This window comes from Eublepharis macularius, chromosome 5 (assembly GCF_028583425.1).
Source record: "Eublepharis macularius isolate TG4126 chromosome 5, MPM_Emac_v1.0, whole genome shotgun sequence".
NCBI lineage: Eukaryota > Metazoa > Chordata > Lepidosauria > Squamata > Eublepharidae > Eublepharis > Eublepharis macularius.
Window position 1 is genome coordinate 143,642,376 of NC_072794.1, and position 24,732 is coordinate 143,667,107.

Consider the following 24,732-nt stretch of genomic DNA (forward strand, 5'->3'; position numbering starts at 1 on the left):
CGGGATGGGGTGGGCGAGATACTTAGGGTTGCCAACTCGCTAGGAAAAAAATGCCCTGCCTCTTTGACAAAGACATAATGTGTGGAGTTGGATGGTTGAAGCTTTCCATGGCATAGAGGTAAATAATAACTCCGCTTATATACCGCTCTTCTTCATGAACAAAGTCAGTGTTATTATTATCCCCACAATACAACTAGGGAGCTGGGGCTGAGAAGAGCGGCTTATCCAAGGCCATTTGCTGAGCTCATGGCAGTAGGGGGATTCCAACCAGCAGAGTGCTGGCTTGGAGCCCAGTCACTATGCTATGCAGCTCTGATACCTAGCTAGAGGAACCAATTTATAAAGCTCATAATACTAGATGTGTTATAGGGAACTAGGAGGGAAAGGGGTGTTAGTCCCTTCCCTACAGCTGAAGTCAATGTGTTAGTTGAGGCCTAATTCATGTGTGCAGGTGGCAAAGTAAAACATAGGATTACCAACCTCCTGGTGATGGCTGGAGATCTCCTAGCATTACAATGATCTCCAAGCTACAGAGATCAGGTTCCCTGGAGAAAATGGCTGCTTTGGAGGGTGGTCTCTGTGATATTATATCCTGCTGAGGCCCCTCCCTTCCCCAAATCCTACCCTCTCCAGGCTCCATCTTCCAAATCTCGAGAAATTTCTGAACCTGGAGGTGGCAACCTTAAGAGGCTTCTTGAGTTTTGAATTATATGTGAAAAAGAAAACCCTGCAAATAGAAAGCAAACAAAGAGGGTGGGTGTGTTTTAAAAGTGGAGTGCTGTAGGCTGGCATCTGCCAGCAGTTTGAACTAATGCAGTTATTTGTGCCAATTTGTCATGGATGAAACAGGCCTTATTTAGTGGGCATCGACTGTGGAAGGCAGTGTTTAAATCCTGTGGGGCTACGATTGGACTGTACTATTTCACATTAGAGATGGGATTGCCATTTCTGGATGATTTCTAATGTTAGAAAAAACACAGTATAGGGTGTGTGGAGAAGCTAGTATAACAGGTGCAAAGTCTCTAGCCATCCTTTTGCTTTGCTGGTTTATGACTTACATGGCTTTTAATTTTTTTTAAGGAAAAAAACAGGCCTCAATTAAGCAGAATGAGATTGTAGAATTGTGCAGTGGTAGAACAGACTGTAGAACTTCTGATGGGGACTGCACTTAGAAATATCATTCCATGTAAAAACATTTCTTGTAACCTAAAACAGAAAAAAAAAACCTGACACACAATGGATAAAAAGCAGGAATCTGTCCAATATCACCCTAAAGACTAACTAAATTTATTCCAGCATAAGCTTTTGTGAACATTCACAAAGGCTAGGCAAATCAACCTAATGGATGTACACTTCAGTGTATCTGATGAAGTGAACTTTGATGTAGAAATAAATCTAGTTAGTCTTTAAGGGGACCCAGAGTCTTGTTTTACTTAACTGAGACAGATAGGCAACCAATCTGGACTTGTCACCATGCATAAAGGTTCTTCTGACTCAGCCTGCTACCTACTGCCCTAGTTTTCTAGTTTTAGAGATAGGGAAAATAAACAGAAGCCCAGTGATACTTTAAAGATGAACAATATTTTATTTCAGCATCAGCTTTCCTGGAATCTCTTTACTCAGGTTCTCTTAGATCCTCACTATGCAATCTAGAAAGTAGGGGGGGAAATACACAATCCAAAACATCAGGCAGCAAGGGTCTATTACAGATGACAACTCTGGTACATGGGACTTACTTCTGAGTAGGCCTGCTTAGAGTTGCTCCCTAATCAGCATAACTAGTGAATGACTTGGACTAGATTTTAATGTTAACCCTGCCCTTCCTGCATTTATTCCACAAGGCTTGTTTTGTTTGCATGCCTCTCACATTAAAAAGGTCAACACAACGAGCCACTTCACGGATCCCAAAAAGGGGTCTCTAGTCCACCACAGTTTATACTTGGAATAAAATGTTGTTAGTCTGAAGGGTGCCACAGGACTCCCGTGTGTATTTTTTGTTACCACAGGCTAACGCACAAAATTGACTGATATAATTTTCCACCTTTTTATTATAGCTACGCCGTACTATAAATAATAATTATAACTATAGCGACTCTGTTATTATTACAGCTACTCTGCCGGGCTGAGCACGACACCTCTGGGTCCTTCTGGCCGCCTGTGAAGGAAGGAGGAGGAGCCCCGGCGGGGTTGTGCCCGCCCTTCACTGAATCAACCCGAGGAAGGAAACCGCGGCTGCTTTCTGCGGGTCGCAGCCGGCGCCGGCTTCTCAGGGCTCTCTCGCCGGCCTCATGGCTCCTGCGCCGCGGGTCTCTGACTTGCGCCAGGCCGGGAACGAACAGTTCCGCAACGGGCAATACGGGCAGGCGGCCGCGTTGTACGGCCGGGCGCTGGAGCTGCTGGAAACGACAGGTACATTGGCGAGGGAGGGAGAAGCCCAGCCAGGCCTCAGGACGCCGGCTGGGGTGAGCGGGGGCTCGGGGCGCCCTAGTTACAGCACCGCCCGGATTCATAGACTTTTCTTCTTAAAAACAAAGCGAAGTTAGTCGTGTTCGCTGCCGATGGGCTTGGGAATCGCAGGTTAACTCCCATGATAGGCCACTTTTTTAAACGTCATTTATACCCTGCCTTTCTCCCCGGTGAGAAGCCAAACAGGCTTATATCCATTCCTCTTTCCTTCATTTTTCCCTCGCATCAACCTCTGTGAGGTAGGGTTAGGCTGAGAGTGTGTGATTGGGCCAAGGTCACCCAGCAAGCTTTCATGGCACAGCAGGGAATTGAACTTGGGTCTCCCAGCTCCTAGTAAATCACTTTTAACCTTCTCGCCTGCCTCAAATTTTACTCCAATAATCATAGATGACTCTGATGGCTTATTTAGCTCCAAAGCCACATTCTATTTTTTTTTTAATTATGGAACACTATGTTGAAAAATCCTCACCCTCACCCCATAATAGTTTGTCCCTTCTTCCTGCTATATTTCATCTAGGCACATCACCAGGATCAGACCTATGGCCCATCTAGTCTACCATTCTGTTTCACAGGTCAACTGCCTGATACTGGCTTCTGGTACTGGTATTCGGAGATTCACTGTCTCTGGATGAAGAGGCTCCTTTTAGTTATGGACAGTAACACATTTAATTTGTACGGTATGAGTGATGATCACTCTCAAAACATTCCTGTGAGGTTACTGCCCCAATTTTATAGGTGTGGTGAGCTGTGTTCGCTAAAAGATGACTAGTCTACCACTTCCTAACAAAATACAGATTAACAGGCGAAATGTGTCATATACTTGATGCTCACTCTTTAATTCCCATCATTAAAGCTAGGAAGGATCTCTGCCTGGATACCTATGGGCTGGAGTGAACACTAATCTGATTCGGTACTAGGCAATCCTTTATATCCTAACTCACATTTTCCAATTGGGGGCTCTTTTGTACAGAGACTCACACTGCTCTGGTTGTTCTAACTCTCCTTAAATATACATGCACAAAACTTCTGTGCTGGTAGAGAACATTTTGTGTGGTGAAGCTCAGTCTTGGCTTGAGGATCCTGAATTGTGTTATTTATATATCACTGAGCACAAGACAAATCTCTGTCCCAAGGAGCTTACAATCTAAAACTTACCATAAGGGAAGAGAGATGGGAATAAAACATGGGGTAAGTATGCATTCGTTTTTGCTCCCTATACTTAAGGCTTAGCTTCAGCAGAGGATAAGGAGGCGAAGAGACAGCCCACCCAGATGCCCTTAAGACTCCATGCATTTGGGTACCCGGAATAGTTTAAAAACAGTACCTGATGGCAGAATAGAAAAACTCCATCCCATTAGCTGGTTTGGGGTGCTCTAGGCTTTTACCAGCTCTTTAGGTAGGGCAGAGATGCTTTATGATCCTCTGGTTTCATGTGGAACCAGCCTTCTTTGTCACATACTACATATTCTTGGAATTGTCATGGAGTGCAATACACCAAATGTGGTAGAGTGCAGTGGACGTACAAGCGGAAGATGTTTATGTCTTCATGATTGCCCAGTAACTGGTGGCCTTTGAAACCTGCTCCACATCCATAGACTTATTATGTCAGCAGGCTGTCTGCTGCAGTCATTGTGTCATAATGAGGGAGTTTGGGTTAGTGGCAGAAAATAGATGCAAGTTCAGCAGCCAGCCAGCTGGCTGATCTACTTTCTGTTTCTTTTCTTCGGTGTGCTTCTGGCTTGAATTGAGAGGGGCGGAGGCTTACAAAGCTATCTTATGATTCATTTATTTTCCCTGCATTCCTCTTGGACTTAAGGTGAGGGATGGAAGCTCATTTGAGCCCTCTTCCCCCATCTGCTGGCATATATCTCTGCGGGGGGGTGGGGGGGGAGTTTCTTTAACATAAACGACTGCAGAGCTTGAAATGGGGGACAGACGTCTTACCTGAAATTGTAGTAGTGCTCGGTGGAGAGTTTGGGGCCTCTTATATGAAACAGGAATTGTCTTTTGTCCATCGAGGTGAGGAACAGGAGTATTAAATAATTTTGTAGTCTTACAATAGGGCATTATTTTGAAAGGATATATAAGATTGCAGTATCTGAGAGGTTTTCCCCATTTGTTTTGGGCTCTGAAGGCTTTTTCTGCCAGGATTTTTGCATACTTAAGTATGACTAATGGATACAAACGACATGCTCTGCCTGTCAAGAATAAAGGGTGTTTGTGTGCGTGTGTGTGTGTGCGCGAGAGAGAGATGTTCCACTTTAAAAAGCACACAAGCAGCAATCTGGTTGCTGTTCTCAGGAATGTTAAATTTGAACATGGCAAAAATTACCTTCCTTGTAGACAGGCCACAGATGTACTTTGTTCTTGGATATCTATATTGAGTTACAAGGAAACCCGTAAGAAGTTGTCAGAACTTAGTTGTCAGATTTTTTAAAAAGAACTAATCCAGTGCCAGTATGTGGTAGTGGCTAGAAATTTGGACTTTAAATTGAGAAGTGCTGGCTCAGATCTCCTTTTAAGTGAAGAAATTCACTTAGGCAGAAATCTTACCCACGGTTAACTGGAAAGTAAACCCCATTGAGTTCAATGAATTAAGTAATTGTGCTGAAAATTGCACGGTTGGTAACTGAGCACTACCTTTCCACATAACCTATGATTAACAGAAGGATAAAAATGTTGCAAACAAATAACTGGAGCACAAGAAGAAAAAATAGAGCTATGCAAATGCAGGGAGAGGCGCCTCAAACATCAGGTTCGAATAAGAGAGATCCCTAACAGTCTTTAATAGTATGAGTTCTCTTTATAATTGAAGCAGGATGAAAATTAATATTCTCTTAGTGGTATATAAAATTAAGTTTTTATTTAGTGATGTTGCTAATAAATCACCCATTTTCCTCCCCAGTTGTGACCTCAGGCTGCCATCATAGTTACTGGGCTTTGAAGGTTTTAATAAGCAGCATGAAGCATCTGATGGAGGAAGAGTAGGTGGCTCTAAGTCTCACTCTCCTTTGCTACCACTGAAGATACTGATCCGCGACAGATATTCATACTTTGTCACATTTTGGTTAGATTGCTATAATGTTCTTTATATACAGGGCTGCTAAGAACACTGCGGCACGTTCTTGAGAAGTCCACCATAATGAACATATGTCACCTATCCTGAAATGTTTGCACTGACTCTGAATTTGTTTCCAGATGCAATCCAGAGTTCTAATCCCATAAACTGGGAACTGTCTATTCCAACAGCAGCCTGCTCGTTCCCTTAAATCACTGTTGGAGGCTGTGCTCCAGTTGTCTTTGCCTCCTGAGGTGAAATGGTTGGTAACTGTGGGTCTTTTCCACTGTACTATTGTGTGTGTGTGTGTGTTATGTGCCATCAAGTCTCCTCAGACCTATGACGACTCTATGAAGGAAAGGCCTCTAAAATGTCCTATCTCTAACAGACCTGTTCAGATCCTGAAAACTGGAGGACGTGGCTTCTTTTATTGAGTCAAGTCATCTCGTTTTAGGTCTTCCTCTTTTCCTGCTGCCTTCTACTTTTCCTAGCATTATTGACTTTTCCAGAGAATCTTGTCTTTTCATGATGTGACCAAAGTACAATAGCCTTAGTTTTGTCATTTTAGCTTCTGGGAGAATTCAGGCTTGATCTGATCTAGTACTGACTTATTTGTCTTTTTGGCTGTCCATGGTATTCACAAAACTCTCCTCCAGCACCACATTTCAAATGAAAAATTTTCTTCTTGTCAGCTTTCTTCACTGTCCAGCTTTCACATCCATACATAGTAATGGGAAATACCGTAGTTTGGATTATCTTGATCTTAGGACCCAGAGAGACATCTTTATCTATAAGGATCTTATGTAGCTCCTTCACAGTTGCTCTTCCAAGTCTCAATCTTCTTCTGATTTCTTCATTGCATTCTCCCTTTTGGTTGATGATTGAGCCAAAGAATAGAAAATCTTGAACAATTTCAATTTCCTCATTGTCAACTTTAAAACTGTGTAATTCCTCAGTAGTCATTTTTCTTCTTGATATTCAGCTGTAGTCCTGCTTTGGCACTTTCTCCTTTAACTTTCATCAGTAGTCATTTCAAGTCTTGACTATTTTCTGCCAGTAACATGGTGTCATCTACATATCTCAAATTGTTAATGTTCCTTCCACCAACTTTCACTCCATCTTCTTCTAGATCTAATCCAGCTTTCTTTTTGATGTACTCTGCATAGAGGTTGAACAGGTAGTTCTACCGCACTTTTGGAATACTCTGCCAAGAGCTGTTAGCCTGCTGTAGACATAAGAATCAGTTCTGTTTTCTGGTGACTTTAGTGAGTTCTCATCTTGATTATTTTTCTGAGCTATGGATGGGCCAGTCACATACTCTAGGCCTAGCCTACCTCACAGGGTTGTTGTAAAGATAAAATGGAGGAGAATAACACAAGTCACTTTGGATCCCCACTGGAGAAAATGGTAAGATATAAATAAAATAAATATATAAATATTTATCTCTGTCTAGTATAGTTTTATCCTGCCCTTCCTCAAAGGAGCTCAGGGTGGCATCTATGGTTCCCTTCTGCTATTTTATCCCTTCAGCAGCCTGTGAGGTAGAGTAGGCCAAGCGAGTAGTCCAGTATCACCCAGCAAGTTTTGTGACAGAATAGGGATTTGAATGCAGGACTCCCAGATCCTAGTCTGACACTATACCACACCGGCCTCTGAAGGTTTTGTTTGCTATTTTTAGCTTTTAAATTAACATACCATGTATAATAGCAGTTTTATTGATAGAATAGACATTTTGCATTGTGAAGGTTCCTTGCTCAGTAATAATTATTTATTTAACCAGATTTATATCCTACCTTTCAACCTTCACAAAGGCCACCAATTACTTTCTAATAGTAGAAAGGTGGGGTGGAAATCTTTTTAAATAGTTGCCTTACACTTGTCCTGCTGTCTCTTTGCTTTGGTGCCTAGGAGGTGCAAGTGCAGAAGAGAAGAGTGTTCTTTATTCCAACCGTGCTGCTTGTTACTTGAAGGATGGGAACTGCAGTCTCTGCATTAAGGATTGTTCTGTGTAAGTAACACTTGCTTGGAGGAGCAGAGGACAAATGGCTGGCTCACACACGTATATGTATCACTGTCTGTCATCCTGTGTTTACTGAACACTTCCTAGCTCCTTGTTGGAGCCTTAAACTTCTGCCTAAACTGCGTGAGAGAATGCTTGCTTCACTTACTTCAACTGGCATGCTTAGTGCAACCATTCCATAAAGAGAGGGCCACCGTAGAAACCTTTCTTTCCTTGGGCATGCACAGATCTGACTTCCTTTAAAGATGGGAATGGAAGCAAAACATCATGTTGTTTAATATTTTACTACTTGTATATTGGTGCTGCCTTTATACAACTATTTTATGCTATTTGTTGGCTGTGTGACTCTATATTTTAACAAACGTTGTTAAACTATTTATATTGTTTTGATCAGGGGTCATTTTGTAGAAAAAGAGCTGGAGGAACTCATTAGCATAACTTATTAACATATGCCACGCCTCTTGCCATCACTGGAAGTGTGTCATTAGTATAACTGATTTGCATATGCCACTCCCCTTGACATCACCTATTCTGACTGTTTTGGACCCAAACCTGGCCATTCAGGGCCAAAATTGGGCCCAAAATGGCAAAAAGGGGCTGAAAAGGGGCCCAAAATGGTCAGGATCAGGCTGCTCATGAGTGGGAGAGTGATCCACCACCCGTCAGAGGCCCAATCTAGGCCATTTCGGCCCCAATCCAGGCCGAAATGGGCCCAAAATGGCCAAGAGTCATGTGGGTGGGGCCACCTGACATGTGACCTCTTTGGGGAACTGCCAGAACTGCATTCCTGTGCGTTCCCCCTCGAAATGAGTCCTGGTTTTGATGGTTTTCAATTCTCTTGAGTTTCCTCAAGAGCCATTCAGCTGAGAGTGCAGGTGAAAAATCATTGAAATTGAATAATGCGGACGGGAACAGCCTTTTGAGTGAAAACATGTGGAGCCAGCTGCTTCTGTGAGCAGGCATAAAGTGTGGCCTGTCTCTACTGAAAACTATTGTTTGAGTGTTGGCAGCAGGATGAGGCAATGATCTTTTTGTATGTGTGAATGAACCATCCCCAACAATTACATGATGAACAACTAGTCCTATGTTTCAGTTGTTTTTAATGAATTATATAGAGCTTTGTAATATCTAACATATTTCTCCTTCCCCCCCTCCCCATATCTACGTTCACTGTTCTGTGCTTGTTGCACTGCATGTACCCTCCCTATTTTTATTTTATTTTTACTTTATACAATTTTATTCTTATTTCCATTATTGCTGACTTTCTGGAGCTGATCTTGTATCGTAATATTCTTGATTGATTGAGCTCTTTTTTAAAGAATGTATTAGAATTTTGCTGCCATCCCAAACTGTTGTGTTGGGGAAGAAGCAAATATAAAGAATTGTCCAATATTAGGGTCGGACTTAGCAAGACGAATTTAGCGCTACTTAGTTTTTGTACCATTGCAAGCCAAGTGCCAGTTTAAGTGGCTGATAGATGAAATGACTTTTGCTTATGATACTTAAGAAAGTAGAGAATTAATCTCATCTACTGAATTTTACAGAATTAGGAGTGTGCTGAATTCTAGTTTATCCAGATACATCTTTCAATGCAGGGGGCTCCACAGACATTATTTGACATAGAGGTATCCAATTCTTTCATTTCTGAGAAACTGGTGTGTGGAAAGGTGAGACTTTGCAGTGAGATAGTAGGACATTATATTAAAGCAATGATTGTCTTCCTGCTGCAATGAAATGTAGCAGAGTGCAATTTATCTCTCCAGCTCTCCAGAAGATGCACATGTTCAGACAACTAGATGTATGAATAAATTTCCGCTATCGTGAGTTTGCAACTCCTGCTGCTTAACAGTTTTTGTGTTTGTTTTCTTCTCCACTCATTTAGTGCCTTGGATTTGGTCCCGTTTGGAATCAAACCCCTGCTGAGGCGGGCAGCAGCATATGAAGCCCTAGAGAGATACCAGTTAGCCTATGTGGACTACAAAACTGTATTACAAGTTGATTGCACTGTACAGGCTGCACATGATGGAGTCAACAGGTAATTCCTTGCTTTGCTGTGTTAAAGGAGCTCACAGGAAATCTTGAAATTGTGTTAGAATTTACTATACTTAGAAGAAGTATTTGCTTCTGGTCCCAAACAGTTATCTTGCTTGACAGTTCAGTCTTCCTAAGATTCAGTCTGTCTCCACTAAAATCAATGTAAATCTTGCCCATAATAGGCTAGGACTAGGAGGGGAACTTCTTTTGCTGGGGACACTGTGTTTCTGATAATAAACAGAATGTGGCTATCTCCATAAGGTCCTAGTAGTGAGCTTCTGTGGAGCAACTGGATGTTCAGTATTGAGACAACAGTGCTGGATTAAAGGCACCTGATCCAACAAGATGGATCTTGCCCAGCAAGGTAATTCTGTATCCTAGCTCTTCTGAATTCCCAGCTTTCATTTTTTTTCAAAGTCTCTAGCCCTTCTTGTTACAGAGATATAAAGGGAAAGGCATATAGCTGCAACAAAAGGGCTGTAATTTGCTTTAAAATGAAAGATGGCAAGAGGAAAGAATAGAGAGATCATTACAATGTTACAAGTTGGGAACCTATGAGGACTTCAAAGGGTGCAACTCTTTAGGACTGCAGCGTAAGAAAATTATTTAGTAATTGTCTAATCTTAGTCCAGCTCTGCTGTAAGGAGATGTTTTTTGAGCCCTGGACACTGCATCATTTGAGCTCAAGAAAGTAAAAGCATTCAGACAGCCCAGCTGAACTCTGGGGATTTCATCACTCCGTTGTACACTGTAAGGAAATCCATAGCTGACTGTTTCAGTACTTCTTACTACTTCAGATGAGACAGTTGTTCAGTCAAGGAATGGGGCGGGGGGGGGGGGCTTTGAGCCTGTGAAAGTCCTTTGAGCCTCTTCTAGTCCACACAGCTGTGGGAAATCAATAAAAGCTTGGGTATGCAGGCTGCTTCTGAAAGTGGGTTTGAGGATATTCAATGGGGAAAGCACCTGGCTTTCTTCGATGACGTCATACTTGGATGCACATGAAGAGGCATATTAAACTGGCTAGCAACCTATTCCTGTTAAAATGGCCTTGTAAGAACAGATAAACAATTCTCCTTTTTCAGAATGACCAAGGCCTTATTGGAAAAAGATGGTCTCCAGTGGCGCCAGAAACTGCCCCCCATCCCATCTGTTCCTGTTTCGGCTCAGAGAAGGTGGGAGCCTCCTCCTCCAGGAAGCCACGAAGCTACTACAAGAAATAAAGCAAATGACACTGTGCCTGTCACAAAGCAAGGTGAGTGTTTCTGCTGCTTAAAGGTTTGTGCAAAGAGTGCAGCATTCAGTGCCTGATCTGAGATCTGAAACTTCCACACCTAACCAGCATTCTGATTCAGGAGGAGCATTTAATTCTCTAATTCTGCATCTGCAACCTGGGGTAGTGTGGCAGGGAATTTTACCTTCCTCATCAGTGGTGGAAGGTATCCTTATGCCTCCTCCTCGCTCTGTGGGTAGGGCATATGCTGGCTGTCAGTCCTCCCCCAGTCCATTCTGTGGACAGATCAGCTTCCACACAGCTCTCTCACCTCGTTCAGGAAGGAGCAGGAGAAAATGCTGAAACACATGAAGACAGCAGTTGCTCCTCCTACCTGCCGCTTGCTAGCAGTAGCAGCAGAGTCTAAGAAGAAGCTGCTGCCTTGGATGGAAAACACCCAACAGCAGGAACTGGAGCCAGACTGTCACAACATGGCGGCCCCAACATCCAAGGTACTGGGACAAGCCTCCACAGTGACAGCCAGAGCCTCTTCTTTGGCTGCTGCTCTCCTCTCCCCTGTTGAAGCACCAGCAGACTCCTCCTCTCCCTCTCCAAAGCATTGGTGGAGAGCCCAGTGGTGGAACCACCTGCACCACTCCCTCCCCCACCCTTCCACCATCTGCAGGAAAAAGCCTTCAATTCTTGAAGGAAGAATTGGAAGCCAACTGCAGGCCTTCGCCCCTGCTTGATTTCATTCCACCCAGGACAAGCAGGTGTGCCAACGGTCAGTCATAGACCACCACCAGAAAACTTCTGTTTTCTCCAAGATCGAACAAGCTGGAATGACATCAACTTATGCTCCAAGCCACCAGTAACCTGCTGCAAATCCAGACCATAGAACCAGTACCAGAGAAGGAAAAATTTTCCAGGACCTACTCTATCTTATTTGTCATGCCCAAGAAAAATAGAGATTAGAGAGCAATTCTGGAATGGACTTGTGAGAAGGAGATTTCACATGGGAGACCCTCTGAGGATCCATAGTAGAGACTCTCTAGACAGGGGTCTTCTTAGCCTCCATAGATCTCCAGGAGGCTTTCTTACACATACCCATACGTTGCAGCTCCAGACAATACCTTCGCTTAGTCTACAGTCACCAGAACTTACAATACAGAACCACTCCTATTTGAGCTATCCTTCCCCCCACTACCACCACAAGTCTTCACCAAGTTGATGGGTGCAATAATGGCCCATCACAGGACGCAGGGCATACACTAACCTCTACCTAGACAACCTTTTAATTAGGTCACTATCTAGATTACAGATCCTCCAGGACATCCAAACAACTCTGCAAGCCCTCTGCTTCCATAGGTTCCTCAGCTGGGGAGCACATTGCCATCACCCAGTTGTCCAGGGGAAGAGGGCCAATATAGAGAAAAGACACAGCATTATTGTTTGTTGCTAAGAGCAATCCATCCTGTGCTGCTCACCTTCCAACATGTGGTAGAGGACTTTCATGTCATGCTCACTGACAGCATGACAGCAAAGGCCTATGTCAACTCAGGCACAAAATTCCTCTGTCAGGAAGTGACTCTTCTAATCCAGAGAAGTTAGCCATGTAGTCTGCAAAATAGTAGAGTTCAGTAGTACCTTTAAGACTGACCAAGTTTATTGTAGCATAAGCTTTTGAGAACCGAAGAGAGCTGTGGTTCTCGAAAGCTTATGCTACAATAAAGTTGGTTAGTCTTAAAGGTGCTACTGGACTCTTTACTATCTTCTAATCCAGTGAGTAGAATCTCATCTTGCTCAATATCTTCATGGCATCTACTGCTTGAAGACAGGCTGGCTATGTTGGCAGGACCTGGAAGGTGGCTCTTTAATCCCAGGGTCTTCCATGTAATGATCAAGAGGATGGGCCTCCCCTGCCTGGATCTCTTTGCATCCCCAATCAACAACAATATAACAAGACTCCTATCCCGAGTCAGAGGGAGCAGATGCTCTCTCAGCCCTCAGGTAAAAGGATTCTTTCTATATTCCCCCAATGTCACTCCTAGTATGAAGCTTCACCCTGCTCTGACCCTGCCGGAGCAGGTTCACCCGTAGCATCCCTGACCAGGCGGGTCTCAGCTGGGTGACCCAAGCCTCAGGAAAAGAGTGGGGGGTAGGCTAATGCTGCCCAGGCTTCCCTCCCTATTTTCTTATTTAGCTCTGTACTTGCTCTGCACTCTCCTTCCTCTCCACCCCTGCCTGTGGGTGGACTTCCCTTTCATCCCTTCACCATTCCCAGGCTCCAGCTCCTAGACCCCCCCCCCCAGCAACCTAGCCACTGCCCTGGCTGCCTTAGGCAGCCACATCTGGGGTTACTTCACTTCTAGCCTTTTCTGGCTATTTCCAATCCCTCCAGTCGGTTTGCTGGGCTGTTGCCCTTCCCTTGCCTGCCACTGGGATGGAGTGTGGCTCAGTGCCACCTTCACTGCCCTCGATCAGCTACTTGTGGGGGTGCTGGCCAGGTGTCTCTGCCTCCTGTGCCCTCTCCCTCTGGCTGGGCTGTTGGGCTTCCTGCAGGCTGAGGAAAGGAATTGCTCTGGAGCCTTGGCTCAGAAGATGGCGGTAGCTAGGACCCAGGAGCTGCCGCCTAGTCTGCCTCCTGCTTACAAGGCCTTGGCTGCTCCTGGGGCTTCCTCAGCATTCCTGGCCTCAATTAGTGCTTCTGCTTCCCCTGTTGCTGAGGGTGGCAGGGTTGGAAGCCTTGTTTTGGGGGGAGTGTGGCTCTTGGAGGATTCCCAAGTCTGGCCTGGGCGCTGGACACATAGCCTGAGCACTCAACAGAATACAAAGAGAAGCAGCAGGGGTCATCTTCATCACACTCCCTGGTTATCTGGCCTGCTAGCAATAGTGGAGCAAACACTGTTGATCATCCTGATGGCCCAGGACATTCTCCTTTATCCAATCCCAGTCTGGGTTGGCTCCACATGGACATTGAAAAGACAGCACTAGAGTAATATGGCTACACAGAAAAAAGACAGTATGGTGATCTTGGCTTCTAGGAGACCCTATGCCCACAAGATGTATGAAGCTACTTGGAGAGCTTTCCACAGGTGGTGCTGTATGAAGAAAGCCAGTGCACCGGTAGCAGGTGTACTAGAGATCCTTTGCTTCCTCCATGATGATTTGGATCAGGGCATCAGAACCAACACTCTTCAGTGACAAGGACTGCCCTCTCATCGGTTCTCCATCCCGTCACAGAACACCCTCTTTCCAGATGCAGCCATATAAAGCGTTTCCTAAGGGGAGCAGCCTTACCCAGACCTCCCATTCACCATTGTTTCCCTTTAGGTTTACCTCCATAGGGAGTTATATAAACCTCCATTTAAATCCTTGAGGTAATTTCCATTGACAATTGTGTCTTTCAAGGTAGCCTTTGTAGCCATACCTTCAGCCTGGAGGACTGCAGGACTTGCTACCCTTTTGATCAGAGATGAACTGTTTGTTCCACAGGGATCAGGAAATTCATCTTCATTCTGTCATCATCCCAGCCATCCTAAGGCATATAAGTTAGATGTCTAGAGGACTCTCCACATCTACATAAAGAGGACAGTGGCCACCAAATCTTCAGATGCCTTGTTAATCTCCTTCTTACCCAATACCATGAGGAAGAAGGTATCATCATCAGCCTTAGCCAGATGGATCAAAGCATGCATTTCCTTGGCTTATAACATTTAACATCTTCTGCTGCCCTCAAAGATCACTGCACATTCTGCAGGAAAATGTCAGTCCATAGAGAACAACAAGATTTTCAGGGAGGAGTGGATTTGTCATTATTTAAGGTCCTATTGGACTAGAATCTTGTTGTTCTACTATAGACTAAAATGGCTACTCACCTGAAACATTCTACAGGGGCAGCCACTTCTTCTGCAACCCTCTCTACCAATGCATACGTTGCAGAAATCTCCAAGGTGGTTACCTAGACATTGGCCTCTACCTTTGTGATGCACTAAAGAATAGACATATTTGCCTCAGCAGATGTGGTGTTATTTGCAGAAGAGTCTTCTAGAAGTCTTCCTCAATAATTCCTCTCCTCTTTGTTTTTCTGACCTGAGATAATAGAGCTTTGCAATACCTGCCTCCACTGATGGAGAATGAAACATTTGATTTACTGTGAGAGTTTTTTTCTCATCAGTGGATTGGAAGGTAGTTGGCAGAGGAGGAAATGGAAAAGAATTCCCTGAGGCAACAAGCAGACTGGCTGGGGTTTCTGTGTCCTGTTCTTCCCCTTTACAGTATCTCCAGTTACAGGTTTCCAGGGAGAAGTTGGTCTTCATCTGTGATTGCTGGATCAGTCTTCCTCAGAAGTTTGACAAGACATGAATGGGGGGGGGGGGGCGCACCTCAGGATAGTAGAAGCCTTTGCAAACAGTTTGCTTATGCCCCACTCACAGAGCAAGGAGGAAGCACAACCCATACAAAAATACCTTCCATTCCACTAATGAGAAGAAATTGTTACAGTAAGGCCAATGTTTCGATGTCTGGGTATTAGTTGTGTGAAGTAGGCTGAGGACAGTGCTGCATGACATGTTCACTAAACTAGACAGAGTCCAGCAGCTTAGTATTGTGACCTGACAGATGTTTGACAACCATTCTCCGCCCCCGCCCCCCCCCCCAGTCCTCAGTAGGCAGCAAAACCAGATTTTTTAAGACTGGTAGGTCCAGCATACAAACCTGCTGTATGTAGCAGCAGGCATATACTACCCTTCTGGACAACTTAACGCCCACTCAGAGCAGTTTATAAAGTGTGTTGTTGTTATCTTTATGACAATCACCCTGTGAGGTGGGTGGGGCTGAGAGAGCTCCAAGAAGCTGTGACTGACCTAGGGTCACCCAGCTAGGTTCAAAAGTGGAGCAGTGGGGAGTCAAACCCAGTTCTCCGGCTTAGAGTCCTGCTGCTCTTCACTACACCAATACAAATAGGTTGGCTGTTGTGCTAGCATCAGCTGAGTTAGCTATTCATTTTGGGTCCTTTAGGCTCTGCCAAATGATCAAGGGAAGAAATTATACTTGAATACTTGTAACATCATGAATTGACCTTAATTATTATAATTTCACACCCCCAGGCACCATAGACTGCATTTTAATTCATTTCACCAGCTGCCATGGCAAAACATGTGTGATTGGCTGCTCTGATTTTTACAAAGTCTTGTTTTGGTTTTCTTAAAATTCCAGTGCCTACAGCTGCTACCACTGAACAAGCAAATAAGCTGAAACTAGAAGGAAATGAATTCGTGAAAAAAGGCAATTATAAGAAAGCTATCGAAAAGTACACTGAGAGCTTAAAACTTCACAAACTGGAAAGTACCACTTACACTAACAGGTAAGAGAGCAAAATTCAGATCCAGTAGCCCCTTAACCATTTTGTCATATAACGTTTCACTCCCCACTCTGAGCACTCTGTTCATGTAACTGCAAGACAGGGTCAGGAAAGCTGTTTTGATTGCCAGTTTTAAACTGTCCTGTGGATAGAAGACACTAGCAAGAGTCTGTGTGCATTCATGATCCCCTTCCACTATCCTTCACTTACACTTATTCCAAGTAGAACTAGTTAGAGGTACTGAAAAAAACGGAAGGGACAAGAGCGGTCTTCCTCATTTCTCATACGAATCTTGCTTGCCTTTTCATACTGCTGTTCCTTCTTTTAAACTAATCCCCCTCCTGTTCGCCATAAAAAGGGTCCAAGCGATTTATGTACAGGTGTGTGGCATCTTTAAAAGAATCGAGAACATTTTAAAAACAGCACTAAACAACACAGCAAGATCTAAAAAACCATAAATATGAAAACAGCATAGCACATCATCTGTTAATGTACAGATATGGGACCAATTAACAAAAAGGCTGGTTTATAGGTCCTTCTGAAAAAAAGACCCATAGAAAGGGCATGCTCCTAACTAGAGATGGGCACGAACCCAAAAACGAACCAAAAAAATCCATGAACCAGCCCGGTTCATGGTTCGTGAACCCGTGGTTCATGGAAGCTCGTTTCCACGAACTTCCACAAACTGGTCTACTGGTTCGTTTGGTTCGTATTAAAGGGGCAGTTTAAATGGCCATTTCCCCAGGGAAATGGCCATATAAACTTTTCCTGCCGCTTGCAAGCAGCAGGTCCCTTTAAACTATCAGCTGGCAGGCGCAAATCCCCCCTCGCTGCCTGCCAGCTGATAGTTTAAAGGGACCTGCTGCTTGCAAGTGGCAGGGCCCTTTAAATGGCCCAAACCCCAGCCGCCCTGCAGGCCCGTGGCTGCCTCCCCCCTCCTCCCATTAGGGATGGGAAGGCCACTTTTGGCCTGTTCTGCCACCGCGTGGACCCGCAAGGCAGCGGAGGAGGCCAAAAACGGGCTTCCCGCCCTTCAAATGGCCATTTTCAGCCTCCTCTGCCACTCTGCGTGCCTGCCCAGTGGTGGAAGAATTCAAAAACAGCCTTCCCACCCCTCGTGGGAGGTGGGGGAGGACATCGTGGGCCCGCGGGGCAGCTGGGCAAGGTAAGTGTGGGGCTGGGGCTTGGGCTGTTTAAAGGGCCCTGCCGCTTGCAAGTGGCAGTTCCCTTTAAACTGGCAGGTGGCAGGGGGGATTCCCCCCGCCTGTCAGCTGATAGTTTAAAGGGACCTGCCCCTTGCAAGGCAGGAAATGGCCTTTTAAACTGTCAAATGCCCCTTTCTCTGCCGCTGCTGAGTGGCTGGAAAGGGGCATTTAAACCCCATGAACCACGGACTGGTTTGTGAGCTTGCCTCAGTTCGTGCGAGTTCGTGGTTCCTGGTTCGTGAAAAACCACAATCCACAAACCTCATGGTTCGTTTTTTTTTTGTAGTTTGTGCCCATCTCTACTAACTTCCTCTGATAGTCCATTCAGAGAGTTCAGGCAATGACATGATAAGGCTGGGGCAATCATACCACCCAATGCAACAGTAGCAAGTAGTGTTGTCATTGAATGTTGGAAGCAATGCAACTGGCTCAGGTTCTCACCAGGAGAAATGGTCCTTCAGCCATGTCCATGCCCTGCAAAAGCCGTGATTCTGGTTCCTATGGCACTTGGAGGGTAGGGTAAGCCAAGCCAGTAGACAGAGTTTGCAGTGGGCCTGCTGGAAATTGTTGGAGATCCTTAGGGTTCCACATTTGGCTTGTGGGCCATTTATGTAGCTCAGTAGTCTAGGAGCCTCTTTTAGTGTGGCTCATTCCCATAATGTGGCTGTCCACGGCTGCATCAACGGCCCTCCCCACATGACCTTGGAGTCTCAGCATTATTGGCCCACTGCAGAGGCAACACTGAAAATAGCCTTTCACATCTGGCTAATCAATCAGGCATGGGCTTAGATTAAAGCAGGCAGATACAGTTAATTCTGGTACTCCGTCTATTCTGCATCGTAAGGAAAGAAAATAGGGCATCTTCCTGCCACTTCTGGCTACATCTGGCACATGAGTCTTTTATGCAGCAATTGAGATAAGGGAAAGATTGGAAAACATAACTTTTAACAGAGAGGAAGGGGCTCTGTTTCAGAAAAAAATTTCCTGAAGTTTGTCAGCAAAGCATGTACTTTCATTCTCAACACAGTGAGCTGGATCCAACAGTGCTTCCTCAAACAGCAGTGAGTATCCTCTGGGAAGAGCAGCAGAGGGAAAGGCACTGATTTTATTGAACCCTGTATGAACAAATCTCCTGCCTGGATTGCTTAGGGCAGTGCAACTTCCAGGAGTCCTATTCTTGTAGGCTGATAGTTTCCAACAGATTCTCTTTTAGTCAAATTCCTTCCTTTAGTAAAGTCTTGTTATGTTGTCTCAGCACAGCACAGTTCAGTGGTTCTGCAAATGCCAGTTGTACAGAAGCACCAGTTGTGATACTGGGTGCAAATGCTGCTTCTCAAAAATACCAGTTTTCATTCTTTAAGCAAATTTCTAGCATTTGTTATTGTGAAGATACATTTAAAATCTTTGGGCAGTTCTGACTGAACACCACAGCAACAGTTCCCCTCTCTCTTATCGCTAAGCAATGCAATGGTTAGCAAAAATAGTCAACAATTCTGACTGAAACCTTGTAAGCCAGAGAAGTGGCTGAGCCTGCATAGTTTCTTCTCCCCATGATCGGTAAAATTAGCAGAAATTAGTAGAAATATATTTTCTGCAAATCTGCTCAGCTTGCAGACTATGTGCAGGCTGCATATTCCAGCTTTTCATCATGCAGAATTTGGATTGTCTAAGCATGACATTTCGGGGCATATTGAAGAAGTTGAAAAAGAGCACACGGGCCCTCTTGCACTCTTTCTGTAATAAAGTCAATCCTGAATGTGGTTAATACGTCATTTAATGCAATTCAAATGTTAGTTGCAAAGAATGCATATGAGTGTGCTGAAAGCAGTTTACGTAAAATTGCGGAGAGTAAAAGTCAGCATTCAAGAGGAAATGAGAGTTTGTTATTGAATGGAGCCGAGTTTGTGTTTGGTGGGGTGGTTCCCGTCTGCTGCTTCTCCCCCTCTGGTAGCTTCAGCAATGGCAGCTAGAAGCTGAAGGGAAGGGGTCTTCAGGGGCCTCGGAAGATCAGCAGAAATGGGAAACTTTCAGGTAGCCAGCTCCTTCTCATTGCTCAGCTTGAGCAATTGCAGCAACACAGGATGGCTCCCATGTGCTGAGGAGTCCTTGCAGAAGCACTAAAATTACTCCTCACCATCTGCTCACACTAAGTAAAAGCAATTATAATTCTATTTACATTTCCACATGCCGTTTCAAAACCAAATTAAATCACTTCATGTGACCTGTATGTGGAACACGCCGTTGCTCCATATATACATTTATGTCTTGATAGGTATGTTAAAGCGCTACAAGGTGTTGAGGAAGCAGAACTGCTCTTCATACACTTTCCTGTCTGCTCACATACAGCTGGATCCAACCAAAAGTCAATTACTGCTGAGCTGAAAGCCACTGCTTAGAATATAAATCCTGGCAGTACTGCTAATGCAGGAAAATTACAGCCTTGGTAGCTTCTGGGAAGAGACAAGGAAGCAGAAGTGTGTAGACTTAACAAATTGAAAACTTAAGTCTTTTCAAAGGTTGTCCGTTCTTTATTAACTGAGAGCTGGTTTGGTGTAGTGGTTAAGAGCACGGGACTCTAATCTGGAGAGCCGGGTTTGATTCCCCACTCCTCCACGAAGCCAGCTAGGTGACCTTGGGCGAGTCACAGTTCTCTGGAGCTCTCTCAGCCCCACCCACCTCACAGGGTGATTGTTGTAGGATGGTAATAACACTTTGTAAACCGCTCTGAGTGGGCATTAAGTTGTCAGGAAGGGCAGTATATAAATCGAATGTTGTTGTTATTGTTGTTATTATTAATGCAAACAAAACATGTGTAGTGGCAAAGGGAAAGCTGTGCACCCCACTTTATCCTCTCAAAACTCCTGTGAGGTAGGTTAAGCTGAGAGTTTTTAATAGGTAATTTTGGTTTTTTTTTTCCCCAGAGCTCTGTGCTATCTGAATCTAAAGCACTACAAGGAAGCAATTCAAGATTGTTCGGAAGCCCTTAAATTAGATGCTAAAAATGTCAAGGCATTTTACAGACGAGCACAGGCATATAAAGAGCTCAAGGTATGGAACTTACTGGTCACTTCAAAGTACAATATAGGGGAATATTAAGTTGTGCTTTTTTAATTTCAAGAATGCTTTTAGAGAGTTTTGATAAATACACTTTCTCCCAACCGTATGAGAGACGCCACTTCCTTTACAGATAGTTGTGTGAAAAATAGTTAGTAGCTTGGCCAAGTCCATCAAGGAGTCCCTGGATTTTACCCTGCTTGTGTGATCTGGGTTAGGGCAGTGGTAGAGCCTGCCTCCCTCCCACCCGCATTCTCCAACAGCTTGTGCCAATGCACCTTTTCCTCTATTGTTATTTTAATCAGAATGCTTTTAATCGCAGTTCCTCCAAGAAGGTGAGGCACCTAACACAGCATCTTCATTTTTCTTTATTCACACAACAACCCTGTGAGGTAGGTTAGGCTGGGACATTGTGATTGGCTCAAATCCCACATCAGGGATTTGAACGTGGGTTGATCCTAGACCAGTACTAGCCTGTATATCACACGGGCAGTAGCTCTTCCTGCTGACCAATAAGGTAATAATTGTTCATTCAGAGCACATTAGATGCTTCTGTAGGTCACTTTAGCATTGCTGCAATTAAACAAAAGGCTGTTCCTGTATGCTAAGTAGCTTAGAGGGTTCTTCAGAGTTTTAGTTGCCCATACAGTTAACACAGCTGCTGGAGGAGCCACCTGGATGAGGAGGAGCCACCAGAGATATTCTTTCCTTCACTGGTGCAATATACACCCCTTTCCTGTTTCCAAATAAATTAAAAGTCATCCAAAAGCATAAGCAAAAACCACTCATTCCCTGCAAGAGTTAACAGTATCTCCTTTTCCTGAAGCTTTCTTTGGCTTTGTTTCTCACCAAGGAGCCATTCAAAAGCTCTAGCTAATGCAGATTCTTGTCAAACTCCTTGCCAGGGTCTCAGATACCTAGACTAATCTCTTAAAATTATTTCCAGGACTACAAATCCAGTGTGGCAGACATCAACACTCTCTTGAAAATTGAACCAAAGAACACTGCTGCTCAGAAATTACAGCAAGAATTAAGCAAGCTCTTAAAATAAGACTGGCTAAAGAACAACTTTGTGCTTTTCTGAAGATGACACTTGTACCCTGTAAAAATTGTCATTCGGACCAGGCTGAAGGCATGGCCTGCCAGGAAGTCTGCCTTCCAGACCTGCTGATACCACTCTGGTTCCATGCCATATTTTAAAAAAGGGTTTTCAATCTTTTTATCAGGCCTTCAGAAAGTTCGGCATAACCTCTGAGGTTCTTAACTCCCTAGTACAGTTACCGGTTTTAGGAATTGGAAAAAAATCTCTGTAGCAGATGGGGCAGACTAGTATTTGTCAAAATGTGGAATTTCTGCAATATTTACAGAAATAAGAAAGAACGTCACACCTATAGTAGTGTCTGCTAATACCCCTGGGTAACAACTACAGGGCAAACCAAAACCTTGGGTTAACATTGTGGCAGAGAGAAGTGAGAGTCTTAAGAGTCACGTGTGCGTTGCCTTAACTTCTGTGCATTTGGGCTACACTGCAGCATCTGGTCCCCAAAGCATTATTTAGGAATTTCAGAGTTGCTTTTTTTCCTATTACCAAACAGCCTGGCAAGTCTTGGCTTTCTTTCTGTTTTGCAGTTAGATTTTTCATTAGTTAGCCTCGGCTTCCTTAAGGTGGCTAAATGCCTGTTAAGTGTTTTGTACATGCAAATGCATGCTATTGGACAAGGCTAATTTTATTCCTCATATACATGGCAGAAGATTAAATTTCCTGCTATGTGATAGGACAAAAAAAAAAGTAAAGCAGCATGGAGCCTCTTCATCACAAGTCAGGACCTGTAGCTTCTTTCAGTTCTCACAAACAGCGGCTGAGTCCTTAAACTTGGTGGTTTATCATTTCAGACTGCAGGTACAAGGAGTGTGCAGGCGGAACTGTATCGTCTGTTTTGTGAGAACTAGGCTTTAAATGATAAGTGGTAACAGAGGAAGCATAAACTGTTTAGACTACTGTCTTTCCTATTTCACAGAGCTACACTGACAGTGATATAAACATCTCCAGGTGAATCCCAATCCCCACTCTTTCCTTGGAGCTAGTTTAAGACTGGACTAAAGGAAGGCTTGTGTGGCCTTTTAATGGAAGGGTATGCACCAAGTTCTTCGTAGCACTAATGTCTTGTAAGACACAATGCAAATGGCAGCTGCTTTGTTATTGGCAGAACATTTTGAGGGGGTGGAAATGATTTCCCCCCGTGAATATACTCTTGGTTTTGCTGTTTAAGACCTCACCTATAAGGAATTAAGCTGGATTCTCGTACCTTAAATTGGTCCACATTCTGAGTGTTACTTTGAGCTTTTAAATAAACAAGTTTGGTTGACTTTACTACTTTGTGCAGTTATTCATAGTAAAAATATTAGCTGTGATATATCCATTTTGCCACCAGGTGTACTTTGCACAGGAAAGATGCCTTTGTGTAAAGCAACCAGGTGCCTGAGTCCTCCAAGAAAGTGGAAGGGGGTTGTGCAAGCTGCATTAAAATACAAGTTTGAGTTTTGAAATGTTAAACCACTTCACAGGCAAGCCTGTAGAACATGAGATTATCAATTGTTGCATCCTGCTCAGCTCAGCCTCTGCTTGAGACTCTTATACTAAGATCTGCATGCTTGCTACAATTCCACACAAATGCACAATGTGCTATTTATCTTTCTGAGGATTTGTTTGTGAATTCATGTGTCTCCTAGTCACTCAGTCAAGCCCACCCTCAGGAGGGCTGAAAATCCATTATAACCTCCTCCATGATGCCCTTAGAATTTAAAGTCAGCAGGCATACCCCACCTGCACCCCACACACCTAGTATTTGCAAAATGTTCCAGTCAGGGTTTCTGACTCGCCCTCTTCCCTCCTCTCAAATATTCTTCCTGAATGAGAATATATGGCTCCCTTTCAGGAAACTCAGAAGACTTTCTTCAAGGTAGCTTCAAAGAGTAAATTCAGAGCCTTGTTTCTACCTGCAGAACAAGGTGATAGTATGAGCAGCACCATTTTCGATTGTAGGTAGAAGGATCATGTTTTCTGAATGGTGTCCCAGGATTAATACAAATTGGAAATGGCACCATGGGTTGTATGTAGACTGGGTTAAAACTGGCATCCCTCATAAGCTTTTTAAATGGGCATACTAAAAAAAAAAAAAGTATCCTTTACCTGCAGTTGTACAGTCCACTCTCCCACTTTATTCTGGTGCATGGGTAAATCTGACTTCCTAAGGCCTGCTCTACAGGAGAATCCTGTGGTGGTAATAGTAGATGATGCCACTTCACACAGCATTTCACATGATTTTTAAAAAATACTTCCCCACAGAAAAGTCCAGGCCAAGCTTTAAAAAGCACACCTGTGTGCTTGTTGCTTAAAGAGTGGTTTTTGTTGTAAACATTAAAAATCCAAAACAATATTTTCCCCTCCTTTTTAGTCTGAAAGGGCATAGCTTCTTATGCCACCACATGATGCTGCACACAAAGACTAGGCCTCGGAAGGCAGGATAGAGGAAAAGACTTTCTGGTTGTCAACCTAGGGAATAGCACCTCAAGGCCCTGCACAGCCCTATGATTAGAGATGGGCACGATCAGCATTACAATAGAAAAATACCTACGATAATGGTATTTGCGCAATCAGGACCCAGCGGATCGATGCCGTCCACGGCGACCGATACAGCGTTTGGGGGGGGGCTTCATCGGGGTTTGATTCGGGCCATCGGGATCTGATCAGGGATGTAGACAATCAGGCACCAGTAATCTATTCCCGGGGCAACGGAGCCAGGGGAATGCCTGAGCTTTGTTTGCCCTCCTTCTGTCGCCCTGGAAACCCGAATGGAAGGCCAGCTTTCCTTGATCAGCAGGGCTTCCTTCCAACCATGGAGCAACAACACACCACCAGTTGGGAGAAGAGACCCAGGGGAGGGAGGGGGAAGGGGAAGGGGGTGTTCTGTAGCCATGGGCACTCCAAACATTTTTTGCTTTTTAAAAAAACGGCTTTGTAGGAGGAATGGCTGTTTTTCTGTTACTCTGTTTTTAACCTGCTTTTAAAACACTGTATTTTGTGGGAAAACCTCATTCACGGCTCTTGTGTGTGTGTTTAAAATATGCTTTTGGAAGACTGGCTGCTTGCTTTTAAAATTGGGTGGAGAGGAATGGAGGATTCTGCCCCTGCTTTTTTTTAAAAGCTGGCTGAAACATGTTGACGGGGTGTCTCTCTCTCTCTCTATTTGGAGAGGCAGGGACAGGTTAAAAACTTTTTTCCCCTCTGCTCTAAGTGTGTGTGTGAGCGTCCCCTCCCTGTGC

At 44.2% G+C, this 24,732-nt stretch overlaps 1 protein-coding gene across 1 annotated transcript; it reads left to right on the top strand.

Annotated features, from left to right (window-relative positions):
- Nucleotides 1-48: 48 nt before the first annotated feature.
- Nucleotides 49-22,780, top strand: TOMM34 (translocase of outer mitochondrial membrane 34). Its single transcript, XM_054979226.1, has 8 exons — nucleotides 49-118; nucleotides 2,110-2,409; nucleotides 7,433-7,532; nucleotides 9,427-9,579; nucleotides 10,661-10,830; nucleotides 16,006-16,153; nucleotides 20,277-20,403; nucleotides 21,356-22,780. Exons 2-8 carry the CDS (start codon nucleotides 2,289-2,291, stop codon nucleotides 21,458-21,460), a joined length of 924 nt encoding a protein of 307 aa, XP_054835201.1. The 5' UTR covers nucleotides 49-118; nucleotides 2,110-2,288; the 3' UTR covers nucleotides 21,461-22,780.
- Nucleotides 22,781-24,732: the final 1,952 nt, after the last annotated feature.

Coding starts and splice junctions, on each gene's coding strand:
- TOMM34 (XM_054979226.1), top strand. CDS start 2,289: ATGGCTCCTGCGCCGCGGGTCTCTGACTTGCGCCAGGCCGGGAACGAA. Junction 10,831..16,005: donor TGTGCCTGTCACAAAGCAAG/GTGAGTGTTTCT, acceptor TTAAAATTCCAG/TGCCTACAGCTGCTACCACT. Junction 20,404..21,355: donor AGGCATATAAAGAGCTCAAG/GTATGGAACTTA, acceptor AATTATTTCCAG/GACTACAAATCCAGTGTGGC.